This window comes from Chelonoidis abingdonii, chromosome 3 (genome assembly GCF_003597395.2).
Source record: "Chelonoidis abingdonii isolate Lonesome George chromosome 3, CheloAbing_2.0, whole genome shotgun sequence".
In the NCBI taxonomy this organism is placed as follows: domain Eukaryota; kingdom Metazoa; phylum Chordata; order Testudines; family Testudinidae; genus Chelonoidis; species Chelonoidis abingdonii.
The window spans coordinates 123,871,355-123,894,478 of record NC_133771.1 but is presented as its reverse complement, the minus strand read 5'-3'; the positions used below and the strand labels follow the sequence as shown (position 1 = coordinate 123,894,478).

Genomic DNA, 23,124 nt, shown 5'->3' with positions numbered 1-23,124 from the left:
CTATTCAGTGTTTAGCACTGGTCCAGCTCCCATAGTGGTAGCAATGGTGGGGGATTTGGGAAAAAAGGCTAGAGCAAAAAAGGCCCCAGTATGTTTGTTGTTTCCTTCTTTGACTAGCCAAGAGACACAGGAAAAAGGACAGGAAAGGACTGATTACAGATCAATTTTGGGTTTAGATAACAGCCTGCATCCGTATAGTGGATAGTATCGCTCCCTAAAACAGTGCTAGCAACTAAGAATAGTATTGGATACTGCCTCTCCTTCCCCTGATTTTAAGTTGTATGCCTCTTTGTGTCATGAAGAGTTACAAATGGGTTATAATTCAACATATATGTCTGAATGCATTGTTATGCAAGAGAAAAAGAGATTGTTACAGTAGGTGATGTGGGAGTGGATAGATTATTGTATAAAAAAAACTAAAGGAAAAATTACTTTTCGTGACACTATGGAGTCACGTTTCAAACTTGGATTATAATTGTATATACTTTATGTGTCTATGAAACTTGCTGCCATATATTAATGTATTAGAGTGAGCTATATGAAGATAAGCAGTATGCCTATGGGAGTAGTAATGCTCAAGTAACTCTGTACTGTGATTGAAGAAAGGAGGAGGATACCAACATTGTAATTATGCAGCAATTCCAGATAAACTGATTATTAGCTGTCTATGATCACACTACCAAAGTCAATGTTCTGAGATGAAACAGCAAAAATATTCTATTTGAATATTCAACAATGAATAATATAAACAATATTCAGCAACCAACTGATCACCAGGTGAGTGGTAGACACGAAAGAGTCGATGTAGCTGAAACCAGATAAATCCTGAAATTTAAATGGCCATCTCCCACCAGTTATAAGAATGGATGTGCTGTATTAAAGCCTGATCCACTTCAAAGGGAGTTCCAGGAGCTAAGCGCCTCTTAAAGTGAGATGCCATTAGTGTTGCAAGCATGCAATCGTACATACAATATCAAGGACCATGTGTGTGTTTATTTTGAATGTCCATATCACTTGGGTGCATTGTGCCTTTACCCAGAGGAGAGAATGACAGGTAGTTAGTACAGATCCATTTCTTCACGTTTGTTCAGTCTTCAACAAAAATCTTGTGTCACTTTTTCTAATATTCTCTTTATGATCCCTGACTGTAGCAAGTGGAGTGGATACCTGCTGAGTCAGCACTATCACCAGCTAATCACATCTTCTCCTTCTAAGATCACCTTTTTATAAGTAATAACTGGTATCTATTCTCTGTGATCTCAGAAAAGAGTCTTCCAAAAGGAGAGTAAATTACTGCATCACTTGATTAATATTAAAGATTAATATTTTTAAGTCATAATCATAAGGGAGGGGCAGAGAATAACTATTAGCGCAGTTTCTTGTAACTGGTTTGTTTTTTGGTATACCACACTGAAACTAGAACATTATTCAAGAACACCCATGACAGTGCTTAACAAGATTTAATGTACATTTATTCTTAACATGTGGAACATATAAAGATTTTATACTGAATAAATGATATTCATTAAGCCAGAGGAAAAGGAGGAATTTACATCAAGTTTTTTTTCCTTTTTAAACTACATTATCTTGAAATACAAATGCGGATTCTCATCACTGAAAAATCTTTGAAGTTGTGTTTCTTCCTTTTTTTCTGTATATTTTTTTGTCTATAGACTGGTAACCATTTTCTTAAATCAATCCATACGTAACCATTTTCACACCTTGATTTATAAAGCAAATTGTGATTGGCTGCTCTTCCGAAATAGAGCATGACTTTATACATACAGAAACTTGTACATTACCCTCAGTGTTTTTTGGAGATATGGCCCAAATGAAAGGGAAAAAAAATTCTACTGTCACTTTGGAGTTACCACATCATGGAAAAGAAACTAAAAACTTTGTACTTAAAAAAAAAAAGATGAGGGCATGTTTAATGTACAACTTCTATATACATTACGGCCCTTAAGCAATAAAAAAAATATTTTAAAAAATGATTAAAGGAATTGTGAAGAACTGTCATTGTGGAAGGTCAAACAACAGATGCAGACAAGACAGTTCTGGTGAGGAAGCAATTTATGTTTATCGTCATCAGGTTTGTGTTTCAAATCTTTTAAACTTTAAAAACATTTTTTTGTTTTGCTCCTAGCCTAATGTAACAATTTCTCCTGTGGAGAAACCAATATCATTCTGTATTTTGACTACTGACTGACATCCTCATTGATCCCCTACACCTACATCACTAGAATTTTCTATTGCACAGAGCTTTGGGTGACGGTGTACAGGTAATTTTTATTTTTCCTTTTTTTGAAAAAATAAAACACACAAGAACTTGTTATGTTGGGTTTTTTTTCATCTTTTCATTTCAAAGTGGTGAGATTTCTTTCCCCCCCATCATACAATGGTTTGCCACAATTTTTTTTTAAAGTCACTAGTTCGCTTCCCAAAAAATATGTAATACAAACATGGAAAAGAACATTGAAAAGGATAATCTATGGAAAAAAAGTGTGACCTTTGAATGTACTAGACAGCAACTTTGGTTAAAAAAAATAAAATAAAAAGATGTACTTATACACATAGACAGCAAATATTAATTTCATAACTGTTCAAATTAATAATTTCTTTAATTCCCAATTGGTAAATAGTGAATGGGGCAGAGGAGCAAAGATTCTTTTTTTTCTTTCTTCCTACGCTGAATAAACAAGAACAGAAAACAGCCAGTTATATGTGACCCTCTAATCTCCACTCACACATGCTTGGCTTCTCACTTATGTCATAACTGCCCAATCTGAAAAAGTACATCACAGATGACAGATGCAACCAGAGAGTTCAGGACAGAAGATATTGAGATATCCAGCAAACGACCCTCATGCAAAAGGAACTCTGAGCGGTTCTCGTCCACTCTAGCCATGGCTAGCAAAGCCTTGGCTGCCCTGCACATCATGTCTACGCTAGGTGGCTCCAGAGGTGGAGGCTGCATGTGCATGAGGTTATGCTGGCTCTGTTGGTACTGGGCCATAGTGACACCATCTTCCAAGAAACTTATCAAATTTCCAATGCTTCCCTTCTGCACAGCTATTGCCCTTGCTGCTAACATGTCCCCCTGGGCAAGGTTCGATAAGAGAGCCATGGACATTTCTCGGCAGACTGGGTTTTTGCGGTCCCCAACGTACCTAACTAAAGTAGCGTAGAGTTTCTCCTGACGACTGAATGGGGGAGTGGCCAAGATAAGGTCCACATTATTGTCCTGGATACTGAGCTTACACAGGGTCTCCAGCACAAGTCTTTGAGGCGATAGGACTGAGTTGGGCCCCACGGTTGGAAAAGGATCCTGTGCCTCTGCAGATGGGCACACCATCCAGTGCAGCAAGCCATCCAAAATTGGCAAACAGATGCTTTCTGTATAAGCAGACAAGTCTAGCTGCCCAGAAATGTTGGCTAATGTGACCAATGTATTATCCCTCAAGACCTCGAGGCAGTCCCACCACCACTCATCCTTGCTGCAGGCCACCCCTTTGTCCTCCTCTTCCTCTTTCTCATATGTCTGTGGCGCTCGCTTTCTTTCCGGATGCTCATGGTGAAGGAGGATCAACTTTCCCAGGATCAGCACCAAGCCTGGATGTTTGGACATTTCGGTGTCATTGCCAGGCACAAAAGACAAGCTGCGGACAATATTTGACACACAGATGCAGCGTTTAGCCAAGGAGTCTTGCCAATGAGTTATGGTGCATAGAGGAGTCTCATCCCGGCTCCTTGGCTCATCTTCTAGCAGTTTAATATTCCGGTGGCTTTTGGCTTGATGGATCCCAAAGGGAAATTTACTGCTCTCTGTCTGGGAACCAGGGTTTGAGTCTTCGGACAATGCTCCTGGGCGAGCTGACAGGACATCATCGATGGTAGCTGTTATACTTTTTTCCTGTTGTTCTTCAGGTTCACCTTTCCCCTCCAGATCCTTCTTTTTGCTTGGAGAGTTCAAGGGCGGAGGGGCCCTCCTTCGTGGAGGAATCTCCATCTTGCTCTCAAAGTGAGTCTGGATGTGTTCAGTAGTATCACCCCCACCAAGCTGCCAGTGGAGAAGCCCACTGTTGAATTCCTGAACACGCCCCAGTTTGTCTGATCTGTCAACAACAAATAGATTATTTTTCTTTACAATCTTTATTGGCAGCTTGTCAAATTTACTGGCTTGTTTTGGCCTCTCACTTGGATCAGCAATGGCACTGGGAGTGGCAAAAACAGTGCTCTTTTCCTCTCCTTTTATTTTTTCAATGTCATCTTCCTCCTCCTCCTCTTCATCCTCCTCAACTTCATCAAAGTAGTCAATACATTCATCATTTTCCTCCTCTTTTCCAGTATCCACTGCCAAGGACTGGGTGTCATCCTTCTTGACTGCGTTGTGATCAAGTGCTTTGTGACCTGGATCTCCCACTTCATATTCCATAAGGATTCCAAAAATGTCAATCAGGCATTTTCTAAAATATTCTACCAAAAGCTCAAGAAATCCAGATAACTGGAGAGAGAAAAAAATAAAACACAAGTCAAAAAATCAGATGAACATTTTAGACTGCAGGGAATTTGTGAATAGCAATGAGCATATTCCAATATGTGTTAACTATGTGTGCTAAACAATCTGTTCTACCTTGTATTTAGCAGTGACACTCTGAGTTAGTTTCCAGACCTGAAGGAGAGCTCTGTGTAAGCTTGAAAGCTTGTCTCTCTCACCAACAGAAGTTGGTCCAATAAAAGATATTATCTCACCCGCCTTGCTTCTGTAATATCCTGGGACCAACCTGGCTACAACACTGCATACGTATTTCTATGAACGTCTTCACACATCCTACAAACTACTGACAGCCAAGCCTTGGATGACAAACATTTACTAAGGGAAATTCTTCTTCCCTTCTGTCTACTCCTGAATTGGTGTAAACTGTAATAGCTCCTCTGACTTCACATGAGCTGAGACAATCTACATACATTAAGAACTGTCTCTAAACCAACTTTCCAATACATGGGACTCTGACAATGCTGATTCTAGGAGTTGATATTCCTCTCCCTGTAAGACGTATATAGCAGAATAGTTTTCATTATGTCCATGCATATTTGAAAGCTATTACTGGCAGACAGTTCTCTATGCTGTAAGATACCCTCAAAAGTAGTTTTCATTTATGTTTAAACCTGCATTAATGTGTAATTATTGCACTACTGGAGGGCAACACTTGGATTCCTGGTGCTGGTTCACCCTCAGTGGTTTTATGTCAAAGATGAATTACTGTTACTACATTCAGTCCCAAATGTCTGCCTATTAATTGTTCTTATTAACTATGCAATAATAATCAGGGATCCTAAAAATCTATTTGCCATGGAAAAACATGGAATTTGCATTTTTACAGAGAAGCTTTAGTTTTTACATTTTGTGAAAAATTAAAAACATGTATTAACTACTGACTAAATTTTACTGAAATACCAGTATCTCTTATTCAATGCACGCAAACCCCCTTTCTTGTTGTTGGTTTCTGAATATGCTTAAAATTAACATACTCCAATAAACTGCTTCCGATGTATTCAGGTCACTCAATGTTGTATAGAGGTTCGCGTTTTATTGCAGCTCATATTTCATTTCAGCCTTCAGATGTAATTTAAGTTATGAAAAGATGCCGAAAACTTTAAAAATCACCTCTAAAGACCATGTCTCTCAGTTTGGCAAGGACAAATTTCATGTTGATGATAATGTGTTGTTCTGTACTGTATGCAGCAAGGCTGTAGATTACATTCAAATTGTAGAACACATGGAAAGTGCTGAACATAAATGTTTATGACAAGAATGGAAAGGAAAGGAAAACAAGAGGCTCAAACAGTGGAGCCATCGACAACAGTAAAGAAACAATGCACTGTGACTGGATTATTCCAGTATTATTGTGCATTAAAAAAAACCCCAATTTTCTGAAAATATAGACTACAGACATAGAAATATTTGGTATACGTAAGAAATACAAATTGCAATTCTATTAATTTTTATTATAATGATTGATGGAACTGGTAGGCTTCAAATTTACTTAATTGTAAATATATCAATAAAACATTGTGTTCAACTGATACATATATATTATGGCTTGGGAAACTATAGTTCAGCGTTTAACTTTAATCGTGGAAAAGCACAGATTTTTATGTTTTTTTATTGGAGAATGTTGTTTTTTTCTATCATGGAAAACTAGGATCCCTGATAATAACTATTCATTGAAAATATATACTTTTCTCTGGATGTCCCATCTTACATCCAATTTCTGTTTTTCTACAATAGTTTTATTTTATTGGATGGACAAATATGTTCATATTCCATGGTTCTCTTAAGACTTCCAAACCCTCAACTATTTAAAAAAAAACCCACCCCAAATAAAAATCTACATTTAATAACTGCAGAAATTTCCAAACATCATAGGGAATCTTGATCAGCAGTTCAAATCAAGCCCAAGACAATAATACCCCAAAAATCATAACTAACTAATGGCTGTACGGTGTTTTGTGTGAAATAAATTGGAGGTTTTAGACCCAGCTCTAATAGACTATATTAAAAATTGCCACCAACTGGCACAGAACCGCAGCAAAAAAGCCAAGGATTAAATGGATCATAGAAACTAAATTTAATAGAAACTAAATAAACTCTATTCTACATAGCATAGGTTCTTATACCATACTCATCATCATAGTATTTGCTACTTTGATTTCTAGAACAGGGCTGAGAAACACTGAAAGGTAGTATAGGAGAAGCTTACACCGTTAGATCTTGTGTTATACATGGCTTGTAGAAAAATAGTGGATTTTGGTTTTAGCAGCATTATCGATCTGACACCTTTTGTGAAAATGTAATTCCTCATTTTTTTAAAACGTTTCCAGTGTTAAAAAAAACCAAACAGTATCCTGATATGCCTGGTGCTAACAACCAATGTGTGTTTTTAGTGTACTTGATCCGAAGAATACCTCAAATCAGTTTCATGCAGTTTTGTAATACCTCCCTTTTCTGCAGCACCCACTTTGCCACACCACTGATCTATTGTGGTTTCCCTGGATTGCCCATACGTCATATTAATGAGTATGTATTCATGGACATTGCCTTCTCCCAGTGCTGAGATGCTCCTATCCCTCAACTGTCCATTTTCACAAGGGATACTTCTCATTTTAAGCTTATAATATACCTCATCTCACACTAGCCTGGGTTCCTCTTGTAGTTCATTGATGTTCAATCAGCAAAATTGAGGATATAGAATATTTTAATTTACATTTTTAATTTAAGCTAATGATAATTAATTTTAATGGACTCAATCATTTTCCTGTGTCCCTCAATTTGGATTTTTGACTTTATCAGGTTGAGAGGTAAAGTGCCATCTCACCTACCTGTGAAAGGTTGAAAGTAGCAACAGTGCTGTCATCATACAGAAGAATATTAATAGTGTCTAGAGCCCAGGTACTTTCAGCCAAAAGGCCAGATTTAAGAGACATCATCACTCGCCAGGCCTCAGGAGTTACTGGAGAATGAAAGAAGAAAAAAATATTAGAAGCAGTGCTTTCTAGAGGAGAGCTGGTGGACTTTCAAGAGAGACTTCTGATATGCTGATTTAGAGAATACAAATGAGGTGGTCTGCTAAACAGGGTGTGCTCAGGTTCTAAGGCCTGGTCTACACAGGGGGGAAGGAGGGGGTATCGATCTAAGATATGGAACTTCAGCTACAGCTCCCTTGTTGACTCTGCTTCCGCCTCTCACCCTGGTGGAGTTCCGAAGTTGACAGGAAGTGCCTTCGGGGATCAATTTATTGCATCTAGATGAGACACGATAAATCGATCCCTGATAGATCGACCGCTACCCGCCAATCTGGCGAGTAGTGTGGACGTACCCTAAATTATGGCACTGAGCATCACTGCTTCCACCATGTGGTTCAGTTCTTCTTCTGCCTTTCTGGCAGAACAGATATAAGCCTTGTTTCTAGTGTTTGAAACTGGCAGTTTTTCCTGCCTTTCCTCGTGGTGAGATACTTTTACTAATGTTTGAGAAGTCTAAAAAATCTATGAAACAAGTTAAATAAAACAAAGAGTCCAATGATCATTTTGTTTCTGCCCTTTACTCCTGTGTTGGGGTAGCAGCTGGAAGGAATGCTGTGTGTATCTTTATCACACTGAGATGAATTTAATTGGTATAGCACACTGAAGAGATTATACAGTAAAGTGAAAACAGCCAGGTGTCTCAGTGACTGCTATGCTGGTAACTCAGAAACTTGGCTGAGGAGACTGATATGATGGAAGCTGCAACTAAGAGGGCCTCACATACATCATCTACTATCAGTATGGGACAGAGGAAAGGACAGAACGGAACAACAGAAAGGACATGAACAGAAGTGGGAACTTGAACGAGTGAAATGTAGTACTGGGTTCAGTCAAAATAGGAAAATATTTGGGAATAATGTGGAAAAAAATAATAAACTCTCAATTGTACAAGAGTAAATATTGTGGGAATGAACACTAAATCATAGTTGATGCTATAAAGCAATCTCCCCCAGAAAGATTAAAATAATTCTTTAATTTAAAAACAGTCTTTTTTAAGATTATTTGAGTGATTTTTAAGAATATTTTCCATGCTCATCTATGAGATGCAACCTGGGTCTATCCAAATGTTAAAGAACTCCCAACTGTGATAAATATATAGTGCATGACTCAAGTCACTGAAGATGTTACACTAACATCCCTGCACCGGACAGACGATTACACAGCATGCCAAGTCAGAATGGCCTCTTGAGTCTTACCAGTACGATTTCACACTAACATGTTTCCACCTTGCCCCAAAATATCATCTCTAACAGCACATTCTTATGTGATACCTAGGAGATACCTTCAAGTGCATTTGCCCCTCAGCCACAGAAAACCCATCTCCACCAATAACACAAAGCCTTGCCATCAGAGTTGCAGGGGAAATTCTTATCCTGGCTGGATATAAGGTTTGCCACCAAAAAACAAAAGGCCATTTAATGAAGATGTGTGAATGTCAGTAAACAATGCAACAACACTGTGCTTTGATATACTTTCTGTGCCACAAGAACAAACTTTGCGCAACTGATGGTTGTACTGACCATTCCATAGGTGCTGTAGGGTAGCAGCTAACACATGGAATTTGAAAGCCTAAACTGCCTTAATACAAAGAGAGACCTATGGAGGCTACAGGGCTCAACATTCCATGCTCCTTTTGTTCCCAGCTGCTGATGTCCTATGCAGCATTTGCTGAGCTGTATTTGACTTGTGGGATGACCACCCATGCTGTACAATTTTTTTGGTGCTATTATGTTTTAATAGACACAATCACTTTACACTTAGCTGAGTTAACTTTCAAGCAAGCTCATAAACTGAAAGTGGAAAAAGAAAATCAAAATTGAAACCAGATTCTTTATGACTATTTCTGTATTTAGACCTTCGTTTGATACTCACCAATATCTTTTGAGGTAATCTTTCGTCTTGGTTTTAAGACTGGTTGCGATGCTTCTACAGAGCCTGGAGGGAAAATAATTTCTCGCCTAATTGGTGGTGGCTGAGGTGGAGGTCCTGTGACTTGTGACACTGGAACTGTGGGTATAACCTTCTGCATCTTCATAGAGGGTAGGAAAGGAGACTTGCTTGGAGACATACGGTTCTCTAAAGAGCGCTGGAAGGATGCTGGACTTGGAGCTCTAGAGATGTGGTTTGGCATTGAGGGTGGTGTCTGGTAGGACGACTGAGGAGGTCGAGTGATAGGCTGCATGGAGGCTGAGGATGACATGTAAGAAGGCTGACGTTGGTTGACATGAGAAGGCCACTGACTCTCATGGTTTATTCTCTGGTCAGGTACCATCATATCATCAGTGCGGTTCATCCCTGGATAGGGTGGGGCCTGTGCAGGGCCTCCAGGGCCTTGCCTGTTCTGGTAAGGGTAAGGCATATCATTCCGTGTTGGCCACATGCTCTGCTGAGGACCTTCACTGGTGGATGATGACTGCATGGGGCCACCAATCATCTGCGGGGGTATTCCATGCTGCTGGATTTGTCCGGGGCCCTGCATCCTCTCCCTGTTATAAGGATATGGATACTGTCCCTGGACAGGCCTCCTGTCTGGTCCAGAGTAAGTGTTGCTGTACTGGTTATACATTTCTTGCTGCTGATTGCCATACTGCATGTTATACATATCCCCTTCATGGCGTTTCGCTGGAGGCCCATACATGCCATCCATATGACGCTTATAATTCTGAAAAAGAATGTTTTGGAGAAAAAAGCTCAATCATATTGACAGTCAGGAGTGAGATTTAATATGTAATTAAAAAAAGTTACTGGCGTCCTTAGATTCCACGACACTAATATAACGGCAGCATTTCAGAATGAGCACATTACACAGGAGGCGGTAAAATAGTAATTTTATAATTATTTTTTGAACAAAAGATTTGTTTCTTTTCCTATCATACAAAACATATATGAACTGGCAGAAAGCTCATTTTAAAAATCAAAAATTCTTAGGACTGCACAGAATGCTGCTTATAGAGTCAAGCTAGCAATGCTATAGTTATGGTTGAGCCAGCCTGCATTTTAAGACCCTACTTTGATGTGCTTATAAACTTATATTTTAAATAAATTACCTCCAGCTAAAATTTCTCATGTTAGCTCTCAATCCAGGGGTGAATTTTTTGCAAGTTTGATAAAATTCTATTGCTCACTTAGGACACATCTAGGCATGAAAAAGAAATTATCTTTACCAGCTAAGGTATTTTTTCACGTTTTTTATGATCAAACTACCAAAAAAAAAAGTCTGTTTAAAGTTTCATATTTGTCACAGACTTAGTTTTCTTGGAGGATAAGTTTTGAAAGTCTTCTAACATCCCAAAGCAAGATGCTTCTGCAAGTATGTATCCAGGACACTGGAGTTTGAAACAGAATATAAGTCAGACAAAACAGGCTGGCTGGTGGGAGAAATACCCATCTCAGTTATGTCTGGTGTTCCAAAACCTCCATACATCCCTGCCAAGAAGATGAATCCCTCTCCCTGAATCCCCTAATCACATTTCATGTCTAATTATTCCAGCAGTTAAATTCAACATTCTATTTTATTCTAAATAGGTGCTTATATGGTGCTCATGACTGTAGTAATGTGCTCCTGGAAGGTGTTCAGATAAGTGACATGACTAACATCTGTCATCTGTGGTTCTTTATGTCTCTCATCCTCCCTCTGAAGGGGGAGAACTGTGGGCACAATGTAGTGTTTTGTTTTGACAGGGGTTGATATTTTGTTTTAAAAAGTACATGTTGCTCTGTGTTTATGTTAGAGAAGGCAGGGCGAAGAACTGCACCTTGCACTTTGAGTGGAAGGTGGAGAGGTTTGTAATGGTCTTTAGTTCCTGGGGGAGTTTGCTTCACAGTTCGAGCCACACTGAATGCCGTGAGGCAAAAAATGTGAATTAAATGTGCAGTTTTTTGAATATATGACCTATGGTAAACAAAGTTATAGCACCCACAGAAACCTTAACTCAGTCACATCGCACAATGTATACTAAGGTACTAAAGTTAACATCATATAAAATTCTATATCCATGCAATGTGGGTCAGTTAGAATTGCTCTGGGAACCATTAACTCTCATTTTCTGACATTGGTGCATGTAAAATCCTAACCACTGAGTTGCATGAATGTTTTAATTTGCCACTGAGCTGTCAAGCTATTTCAGAAACAAAGGGTCCATGGCCAGCTTTAGGTCTTACACATCTATATAATATACTGGGTCTGTGACGTGAACTTAATGCAAGACACAGAAAAACAGGCATCATGTAAAAATTGTCTTAAGTTGAACCACAATTTCAAATTCAATGGTTATGCATAAATCTTCATAGATCCTGATCCTGCAACACTTGAGCACATACTTAATTTAAAACGTGAGTAATTGCACTTCAGTGGGACTTCTGATATGATTAAAGTTAAACATGGATGTGTTTGCTGGATTGGGATCTCAGAGAGCCTGATAACTCAGAGGGAGAATATAGATGTAAAAAGGGGTATAGCAGGACAAAAAGACAGCATGTCAATGACACCTCTAAAGGAGGGTCCCACTATGGTAATTCAGCCATTAACTCCCACCCCAACTCTACATCACACCATCAGCCTAACCTTAACTTTGTCCCCTAATCCATGACAAAATATATAAAAAGGTCAAAATAATACATTATTAAGACATTACTGGAAATGGATACCTAGAATAGGAAATGAGATTTTATATTTCTTAATAATGTTAGTTTGACTATATATTTTTGCAAAGTTTAGGGTGTTCCCGTCTTTAATGAGAACCTTGTTAGTTCATTCCCTTGATTCCGTAGTGTGGGGTATCACAGGCTATTTCTGTTATTGATCTTTGTAATTTCTCCACTAAATCACCCCGAATTACTAAAAACGCTGCTCCTCGGCAAGAGCAACAAAACAAATGTAGAGTTTCTGGACCATGACATTTTGGAGATAGTATGAGAGAAAAAAGAAGTGTAACATTCCAAAAGTGAATTTTAGATACATTTTCAAAACCCTGCAACTTTAGAGCTGCACTTCTGATTTTTACTGAACTTCCTAGAAAACCTCTGCCCCGCACTGAAATGTGGTATGTGAAATTTAAGGAAGATAAATTTATTTCTGGGGAATCCTGGCATATTTGAAAATCTGTCTTATTCTAGTAACCTGGCACCAGCCATAATTACAGAGTGAGTACCAACTGCTTTATCATACACAGCGGTGAAATCCTGGCCCCACTGAAGTCAATGGGATTTCTGTCAATGACTTTAATGGGGCCAGGGTTTGCACACATATTACCAATACATTTTACAAAACCTATGTCTAGAAACAGTACTCATATTTCCCTGCATATTCTGTATAGTTTATATATTACAGAAAGGCTCAAATGTTGGAATGTTTAAAATATTTTTTTCAATGTTAGTAATATATTGGACTATATCATCTGCTATACATTCAAAGTACATGATTCTCTCATATGCAGGTTTTATGATAGTCTTGGATTATCTGTGTGACACTCTATGCCAGCCTTAGCAACTACGAGGCTTATGTCTTTCTCTTTCTGCCAGACTTCCTTGGTTTCAGTTGCCTGCCTGACAGGAGTGCTTTCTGCTCTTCCAGTCAGCAGCTTTCCTCTTTGTCTCTGCAAGCTAAGTGGTGCAATATTATCAGCTTATGAATCGCATTGTTTTGATCTGCCTGCTTACTGTGCCTGGGGCTTTCACTTGTCATGGATTCCACACCACAGAATCTCAACTTTAAATTACATCTTCAACATAACTAGTACATGGCCTTGTTCTTGCACATCCACTGCTAAAATGGGCCCCAGTTTTGGCCCATACGATGTTGCTCACCTGTGCGAAAACTACATGTATTTTAAGAATTTGTTTTAATTTCATATTATAAAGTATGTTTTTGGGGGGTTGATGTTTACAAAATAAATGTCATGAATATAAATGATTCCACCTCTTTTACCTGCTGCTGCGGATACATTCCAGGTTGATGTCCTCCATACGGTGGTTGTCCTGAAGGAGGTCCTTGCCCTGGATACTGCTGCCCATATGGTTCATGCCTAGAATGATGCATTCAAATCAGCACTTAGTACAGTTGGAACTTCCAAGCCACTGGAAAAATGAAATTGCTCTGATGATTCTACACCTTAAAGATGGCCACCACCACGAAACATTCTCTTTATCATACCACCTAATTTCCATACCAAGACTCTTAACACATTGATGATAATTTAATTTTTTAGAATGGATGGTGACACCTTTTGAGGCATGTTGCCAAAGTTGTTCCACCCCTACAAAGATGTCAATGACAGGAAAATTAAGAGACTCAGCAACCCCCGACCTTTACAAAACCTACTAAATTCCTTGAATTCCAACAGTCACGAGCTCTCATGTATTGCACTAATTCACCACTAAGACTATTGGTGGAAACCAGTTGCAAGGATGTATCAGAAGGAATTTCCACACAGAGTATAAAACAATATAGTTGTAACAGAATGAAGCAGGATATATATTCTAGTAAATAAAATATCTGACCTACAGCACAAAGAGGGTGTGTTCAAATTCTAAAGAGTTTTAAAAAGTGGGTCTGATCAAGAAACTCACTTTATGGAACATTAAAGACTCTACTGAATATAAAAAATATTTTAAAAATTGGTTTAAACTGAATTTGTCATTTTCACTAGACCACAGTAGCACAAAATGAGTTTAAGTACAAACTATGAAAAATATTTCAAGATGCTACACTTATGCACTGGAACTTTTAACAAATAAATGTACGACGACTAAGGCCCTGTGTAAATAACGATTTCACAGACTGCAAGGAAATAGTTAAATTAGCCCAATACTGTGATTTTTCCAACAGTAGGGAGGCAGAAGCAGAGATGCCCAAGGGATATTGGAAAAATCACAGGGCTGGGCTAATTCTGTTGCTGCATCCTGTCCAGCCAACCCATGGAGAGATTGTCAGTGGTGCTAACTAGAAGCCCTGGCCTGCCCCACAGCAGCCTCTGGCAGGCCTGAGTGAGGCACCATAGGAACTGAGACCGGGAACCACTATCTGGAGCATGAGCAGAGGGTAAGGGTGCTTCTTGCCCAGCAGAGAACCAGAAGTGTTGAAGGGGGCTCTGACCTGGTGCTCTCACTCGTGCTGGCGACAGGCTTCTAACTGCTGGCTGGCCAGTCATAGAATCACAGATTATTAAGGTTGGAAGGGATGTCACAGGAGATCATCTAGTCAACTCCCTGCTCAAAGCAGGACCAATCCCCAAATAGCTCCCTCAAGGATTGAACTCACAACCCTTGGTTTAGCAGGCCAATGCTCAAACCACTGAGCTATCCCTCCTCCCCGCATGTGGTGGGATGACCACTTCTGCCTCCCTACTGTTGGAAATATTGCAACAGTGCCTACCCTGTGAAATTCCAACACTTACCCGTGATGATGATGTAATTTTTTTAAAACCTGCAGTTTACATATGGCCTCAATGATGACATATTGTTCTTTTTTGAGGAACAGTATAGCAGTTGATGAAATACTGTGTCATAAAGTACAGAGTTAAGGTTGCACTTACAATCTTACCTGTGGCACTTCCTGATTTTTTGAGTGCTTAACTGGGCATACTTTTAATTTCTTTCTTTTTTCTTTTTTTTTTTTTTAAATGAAACAGAAAATCATTTGAAGGGAAATACATGGAAAGCAGTAAGGATAATTAATACCTGGCGCTGATGGTGAATAGCAAATTGGATTTGAGCTTGCAGTGTGATACAGTAACACAACAAATATCAATTTCAGTATGGGTAATGTACACAAAACCATCCTGTCACAGACCAAGATGTTAGCAGTCCCTTTGCATACAATATGAAAGAGAACACACCTAGAATTTTGAGTGCAGTTCTGGACACCAGAATATGTTCAAGGGCAATTCAGGAAAAAGGAGCAAAAAAGTTGAAAGGGCTGGAGAATTTGACTTCTTAGAAAGAATTAAAAGAACTAACATGGCCTGATTTTCAAGGTGCTGAACATCCACAGCTCTCATTGACTTCTGTGGGTGTAGTAGGTGTTCAATATCTCCGAAAATCAAGCCAGACAGAGGGGTTATCTAAGTAATGTCAAAAGAACTACTGAACTGATAGGAATTGTCTAGGGTTGTCTGAAGTAATGTAACAGAGTAATGAGATGAAACTGGGCAAAGGAAAATGGAGGCTATATATTAGGAAATGCTCCTTAAGTGTTAATGTTACTTAGACTATAGAATGGCCACCACCTGAGCCTCAGGGTTTGTATAAGTCTCAAAGTTTGAATAATTTAAAACTAGAATGGACTATTTGAGAATATAACGTCGTGTACATTCTGTATTGGCACCAAACTGTGTGATTTCCTTTTCTAACATCTATAGTTCTATGGAAACACAAAATCAAATAGCTCTCCCAACCCAAAAAACAAACCCAACAGAAAAATCCCTATAGGAAAACACAAACAAATAACACACCAAGCTGCTGAATATTCTGTTTACACACAATCAGTAGCTGCTAGAATTTAGGATTATCTGGTTAATGCAGATATTATAAACAGAGAAATCAATGTTCACCTCTGCTGGCCAGGGTAACGATTAGGAGAGTACATGCTTGGGTCACTGTTTGAAGGCACCATGTTGCTCTGACCAGGTGGTCCCATACTGCCTTCAGGACCCAGCCCATGATCCGACCTAAAAATGACAAAGGAAACCTCATTCTGTAAAAAGCACTTATTCTCCAAAATCGCCAAATCAATAAAACTTAATGGGAAGGATTCTTCTGGCCTAAGACCTCTGCTGGGACCTTTCATCTGGCTGACAACACAGCAACGTGGCTTTTGTTGAACAAAATGATTACAGTTGTGTTATTCTTCCCCTACTGCTTCAGCCTAGGATTGCGAAAACTGGCCTGCTATTAACTTAGGAGGCCAATATTGTGCACCGCATTGGCTGCCATCAGGAAATGTTAGTAATGAAGCAAAACTGTACAACTAATTGAACATAACGATGGGAAAAACAAGTTTCTACAGTTCTAGCTTGCAACACATACTGCAAAACTCAGTATACCCAAACACTCCCAAACCTTTCTGCCTGCTCCCAATGATCAGACATCAGTGATTCTATGGATTTAAAAAAACCAAAAACAACACCTTCCCAAGGTAAGGAAAAGGGGTGAAAAATTGGTTTTACTTCACTGAAATTTGGACCTATAGGGATCTAAACCTTCAGCCACTGAACCTCAGTACAGAGGATCACTATGGTCACACACTTGAAGAGCAGTGTCCCTACAGAACAGTATAGACCCTGAAAGCTCCAAATGAAGTTCCAGTCACTGGCAGACCAAAGAAAACATTTTTAAGATGCATATTTTGTTTTTTATATATTAAAAAAAAAAAGCAACCTCTTCCGTTTAGGTATGAACAGGGCAAGAAGACTAACACAGGTGCTACTTTAGCAAATCACAGCACAACACAACAGCCTGCAAAAAGCAGCTGTCAAGCAGATCCACTTGCTGATCAGCTGTAGGTTGAGTGACTTCTGAAGTGTGACAACTCTTTTCCTATTAATTTCGGCAAAAACCTAGACTCTCTCATTACCTGTGGCTTGACTCCCAGTGATTTCATAAGCAGCTGCAGGAAGCGAGGGCTGCTAGGTTCTCTGTAAAGGACAATGGGGCAAAGGAGAAGACGACAGGATCATTTTCACTAACTTTGCTGAAGATTGACTCACCTCCTGTCATAGCCACCTCCATAAGAGAATTGCTGCCGCTGGCTCATGCTCATGGTGGACATTGCTCCAGATGGAGTCTGGTTATAGATATCCTGTATTCCACTATTGGGCATTTGTCCAGGGGCCATAAAGGGCTCACTGCTTCCAGGCACTGCAATAATAAGTAAAAACGGAAGAACTGCAAATTAAACATTTTATTTTTGGTGTTCAAAGATGAACTTCCAAGGTCTGTTAAATGAGATCATTTGAAAAAACGCCTGAAGCCCTAACTCTATGATGCAGAATTATTAGGCGTCTGACAAGTTCTAGGAGAGTGATGAAAGCAGATAAACCAGCACTATTGATAAGATGGAACAGCAAGGTGGTCAGCAGAGCCACCCAAAGGATTCAGGAGGCCTGGGGCAAAGCAATTTCGGCGGCCCCTTCCATAAAAAATTTTTTTCCAATACTATACAATACTATATTCTCGTGGGGGCCCCTGTGGGGCCCGGGGCAAATTGCCCCACTTGCTCCCCTCCCACAGGTGGCCCTGGGAAAAATAAACCTTCCACATCTCAGCACAAACCCAGTTTTGAGAAAATTTCTTTACAAAGTATCACTGGTTCTCAGCATCAGCTAGTGCTAAAAGGCACTAAAGCTCATTAAAAGGGTTGGACAAATATTTTCCGTCAAAACTTTTTTTGGATCAAAACTAGGGTTTCAAAAATGCCGAAACAAAATCACCACAATACCGTCATGCTCCTTCCTCAAAATGTTTGTTTTTGTTATGAAAAGCTGAAGTAGCTCGGCCAAAACCTGACGTGGTGAGGTTCAAAAGTGTGGCCAAAGATTGCTCTGCGGTGTGATGTTTAAAGAACAATAAAAAATTCTGCTGAAACAAAATATCACAACACGTGGAACGCCTCAGCTTGTGACCAAACGCTGAGCCCATCCGTCTGAGCTTTCCGGTGTCGGATACCGCTGTTCCGTTGACTAGTCTGTCTCATACTGGTTTGATTTAGTTAGAACATAAAACAGCTAATTGGGTAAACCAAGGTCCATCCAGCCCAGTAATCCGCACCGACAAGGCCAAGCCAGTGCCCCAGAGGGGTACCTAACAGTAATGAATCAGGATCTCTCTCTGCATCCACTCAGCTCTGACAAACAGAGCTAGGGAATTACATCCGTACCCTATCCTGGTAATTACCATTAATGACTGAACTCCTGCATTTTCTGTTTCTAAAGATGCTTCCATGGGTTCCCCACAAATCGGAGACTGTTTCTGGGGTGTTCTTTACATAGCTTTGACATACAGACACGGGCAGTTGAGCTGTTCACGAATGCTGGGAGAGATGTAGGTTGGTGAAAATTGACATGCCAAAACACACATTGAAGGACACAGGTCGTCAAATAATTAACCCAGGGCTAAACTGGGGTTCGGTGACCTTGGGGTATGAGGTTATTACTGGGGGTCGCGAGCTGTCAGCCTCCACCTCAAACCCCGCTTTGCCTCCAGCATTTATAACAGTGTTAAATATATAAAGAAGTGTTTTCACTCAGAAGTTTGCTATGTGAAAGGGGTCACCAGTACAAAAGTTTGAGAACCACTGAATTAACCCCTCTGAAGCCTCAAGGAATGCAGGGGAGGTGGGTTTCCCTTGGTAGGGTTGGGAAGGAGGTAGGTGGTGTAGGATATTGATCTTCTCATGTGATCCTTCCCCCAGTGGCTAATTTTAAATGAAGCTACTCTCCCCTGACATGAATCTCCCTATGGTACTGAAATTAAATATAGACTATAATTTGGCATTTGAGAAGTGAAAGGGATGATAGCTCTAATGGAAAAGCTAACAGCTTGGCTCTTCTGCAAGCCTCAAACTGCTGAATGAGCTTTATGGGCTTGCCTCCCAAACAGCCTGGCCCTGCCTCCTGTCCGACCCCCACCTACTTCCTGCCCCCTGACTACCTGCCGCTCTCAGAATCCCCGACCCATCCTGCTCCCTGTCCCCTCCCTGTCCCCCAGAGACCTCCCCAACCACCACCTTGGGATCCCACACCTGCTCCCTGTCCCCTGACTGCCCCGACCCCTATCCACCCCCTCGCTGAGTCGTGACAGACCCCTGGAATGCCCACGATCCAACCCCCCCATTCCCTGTCCCCTGACTGTCCCCAGGACTCCCTGTCCTTTATCCAACCCCCTCGGCCCCAGCCCCTTACCCACAGCTCCTCCCTCACCTGGAGCCTCAGCGCGCCGCATCCAGAAGTGTCCCTGAACAGCGGTGCAGCGTGGGTCCGGCGGGGCCTGAGCTCCTCCCAGGGCTGCCCAGAGGGGGAGGCAAGTGAGGCAATTTGCCCCAGCCCCACAGGAGCCCCCACGAGAATACAGTATTCTATAGTATTGCAACTTTTTTTTATGGAAGGGGCCCCCAAAATTGCTTTGCCCCAGGCACCCTGAATCCTCTGGGTGGCCCTGGCTCCTCCCCGCTCAGAGCCGCGTGGTAAGGGGGCGGGGCTGCGAGCACCAGCAGGGCCTGAGCTCCCTCCGCTCGGCCTGGAGCTCTCAGCCCCGCCCCCTTACCATGCAGCTCTGAGCAGGGAGGAGCTCATGCCCCGCCAGAGCCACGCTGCAGCACTGTCCAGGGACGCTCCTGGATGCGCTGAGGCTCTGGGAAAGGGGCGGAGGTGGGGTCAGGCCAGGGCTGGGGAGGGAGCCTGAGCCATTCTCATGGGGGCCCTTGCAGAGCCCGGGGCAAATTGCCCCACTTCCCCTCCTGCCCCCCGGGTGGCCCTGGTGGTCAGAATATCAAATAACGTCTAATGAAAAAAATTGTATTTGGAACTCATGTTAGAGAATTAAACCTATCAGGCTGAAAACTTTCTTCTTCCTAGGTGTCCTAAAGACTCAAGCTGGACTCTGTTCACACTTGCTCTTCTTAGCCCAACAATGTTGACTCAAACTCAAATCTCCAGATATCAGAAAGGCTTATGTGCTAGCCTCATGGCTTTAATTAGCATCCGGTAGCCACAGGGCTGTTTTCTTTCCTTTTCCCAAAATGGGGTTGATGTTTGTGCAGAGGATCCTGTATCCTGGAGGTATCCTCCGGGCAAGGTAGATACAATTCTAAGGGTCCAAGAAGAGACTTGGTCAGCACCAGCCATGACATCATTTAGTAACAAAGGATTCAAGGAAGTAGCCCCATCTCACCTCTCTAGTTTGAGATATCTGACATAAAAAAACCAGAGGTGAGGGTGAAACTAAGGAGGCAAAGGTTCATCTTGGAAAGGAAGAATAGGACTTCTCCAAGAACCAAGCTTTCCATTTCCTGTCACTTGCTGTCTTAGAGCAGGCCAGATTTGTAACTAAAGCAATGGTAAGAATAGTAGGTGGGAGAAACAGGCACCCTTATAATAAAGGATCAAGAAGCAGTTCTATTAATTCCAGGACCTAGAGACTGGGTATATGCATGATAATAGGGTATTTAAAAATGCTACAGGAAGCCCTGGAATTGTTCCCCAGGTTTTGTATGCAATCATCACCTTGCCAAATTCTTTTATAAAAGCAGAAACACCATCAGCAGAAAGAGCTGAGTGAGGGAACAGATCTGAATCACACGTCATCATCTTTCCAAGAAGCCTGAGATGATATGACAAAACTAATTTTCACTTGTGACCTAATCTAAATGAGAAATAAATCGTTATATGCAGTAAACAACCTGATCGCATGATGACCGTGGAAATGAAAATAAGTTTAAGCTGAAAAGGATGTTATTTCCCCTGAAGTTCTGCTGTACCAGGGTCCAGGGCAAAAGGTGCGGGATTTAAAGGAAACATAAGGCCTCTACCCAGCTGCTGTTCCAAATGGTCTCATCAGCATCACTTTCTCTCTCTTTTTTTAAACTAGTGACACCAGTGCATCGCCACTTCTTCTCCTCTCCCTGCTCTCTGTCCTCTTCCTCTCCGTTACCTTGTCTTCCAGCTGCCACTTCATACTCTTAAATCTCCATCATCTGCCCTTCCCTCTTCTGCTCTTATGAACTCTGAACCTCTTCCTACCCTCCCCCTTTCCTATACACAAACATGTAAGAGAATAGTTCAAATTATTCTTTCCTAAGATACTTTAAAATTCATGGAAAGACTCTGAGTGAAGTGCACCTGGGGACTGAGTTAGCTTTAGTGTTATTCTCATTTTTAACTTTCTAAAACACTAAACTTCGAATTACGTGGCACCTTTTACCACAGGATCTCAAAATGTCTAACAAACATTAATTAATTACACCTTGCAACACTTCTGTGTGCTACACAGTTAAATATAGCTATTTTACAGCTGCGTAACCTGAGGTAAAGAGGTTAGGAGATTTGCTTAAAACTGCACAGTGAATTTGCAGTTGAACCATGAGAGCACCTCTGAGTTCTGACTCCCAGTTTCCTACTCTAACAATTAGAAATGCTATCCCAAGCTGTAATATAGTTTATTATAGTCCAAGATGCTACTAGAGTATTAAAAACCCCCAGGCCCAACTAATTTAACCCGCTGATCCTTAGTGGTATAGTCACAAACAGTACTGTGTAGTATTCCTGAACAACCATTCTGGGATCCCGTTGAAGCCTGACTCTTACACTTATATAATTTAACTTTGAGAAGGGGAAAAATGACCAGAGAAAACTAAGATGTGGTTACACTTCCTTTATTGCCATTGAGATATGATGTTGCTGGTGGCAATGATGCAAAGAGACAGGGAGAGCATGCAAAAAAAGCCACACCAAGCACACTCTGACAAATCAAAATACATTGCTTGGATGAAACTAGGGAAGAACACACTGAGACTGCCACTTAGTAGATACCTTTTCTTATCCCACCAAAAGGGTCCTTATTCGGTTCATAGGGCATCCTTCCCATCATATCTGGCATGTTCATCCCTTGCTGGTATGGTGCATTTGGCGTCATGGAGTTTCGCTTCGGGAATGCGGAATCACTTACATCAGAAAAGGGATCGTGCACACTAACTGCACTGTTTCTAAACGGACAAACAAAATGGAGGCATTAATGTTATAGGAACACATGTAAGAAATTGTGATACCAGACCAGACTATGGTCCTTCTAGTGCAGTATCCAGTCTTTGCTAGTAGCCAGTGTCAGATGCTTCAGAGAAAGGCATAAGAAGTGCCATAATAGACAATTATGGAATAACCTGCCCACAGGAAAAGTTTCTTCCTATCCCTGCTTTTTCCTTAAGCATGAGGGATTTTTTTATCCAATCTAACGTAAATGTGCATATTGCCATTAGTCACATAAAAGTCCTCACCTTTCTGGAATCCAGAGCAACTGTTTGCCTCAATACCCTGAGGCAATGAGTTTCACGTTAATTACATATTGTGTCAAAAAGGTATTTCCTTTTATCAGTTTTAAATATAATTATCTTTCAGTTTTACTCAGTGTCCCCTTGTTCTCGTATTGTGATAAAGAATAAACAGCAGCACTTGATTTACCTTCTCAATACCATTCAATATTATGGACCAGCAGCAACCTTTGTGGCTTCAGCTAGCTTTATTATAAAGGCCTTATAAACAGGGCTCGAAAAACTAAGTTACTCTGAGAACTGCCACATTTATTCTGAAGGCAAATGAGAATGCTTTTACAAATGGGAAAAAAATTAATCAATCAAACTGTTTGAATGAGAGGTCATTAAAAAAGGTTTGCTACTATCCCTTCTATCTCTCCACACAGTCAGATCTCTTTGAAAACCTGTGCACCGATTACAGCTGAAGACAAGAGACTATTATTAAGCAAAGTTGTGAATGATTTTGTTGTGGATGGTCTAGATCTCAATCCTGGTCCCACTGACGCTGCTGAGAGTTT

At 40.7% G+C, this 23,124-nt stretch overlaps 1 protein-coding gene across 17 annotated transcripts in view; it reads right to left on the bottom strand.

The window, feature by feature from the left end:
• Window positions 1-1,443: 1,443 nt before the first annotated feature.
• ARID1B (AT-rich interaction domain 1B) overlaps window positions 1,444-23,124 on the bottom strand; it is a 446,074-nt gene continuing 424,393 nt past the window's right edge. For 11 of the 17 annotated variants that reach the window (XM_032799678.2, XM_032799685.2, XM_032799679.2 and 8 more), the window contains 7 exons: window positions 22,110-22,282; window positions 17,292-17,442; window positions 16,137-16,253; window positions 13,514-13,610; window positions 9,460-10,249; window positions 7,384-7,514; window positions 1,444-4,504 (listed from right to left, as the gene is read on the bottom strand). In XM_032799678.2, coding sequence (XP_032655569.1) covers window positions 2,771-4,504; window positions 7,384-7,514; window positions 9,460-10,249; window positions 13,514-13,610; window positions 16,137-16,253; window positions 17,292-17,442; window positions 22,110-22,282 — 3,193 coding nt within the window. In that variant the 3' untranslated portion in view covers window positions 1,444-2,770. The remainder of the gene's footprint in view (window positions 4,505-7,383; window positions 7,515-9,459; window positions 10,250-13,513; window positions 13,611-16,136; window positions 16,254-17,291; window positions 17,443-22,109; window positions 22,283-23,124) is intronic. The other 6 variants (XM_032799682.2, XM_032799687.2, XM_032799689.2 and 3 more) reach the window with 1 other exon arrangement.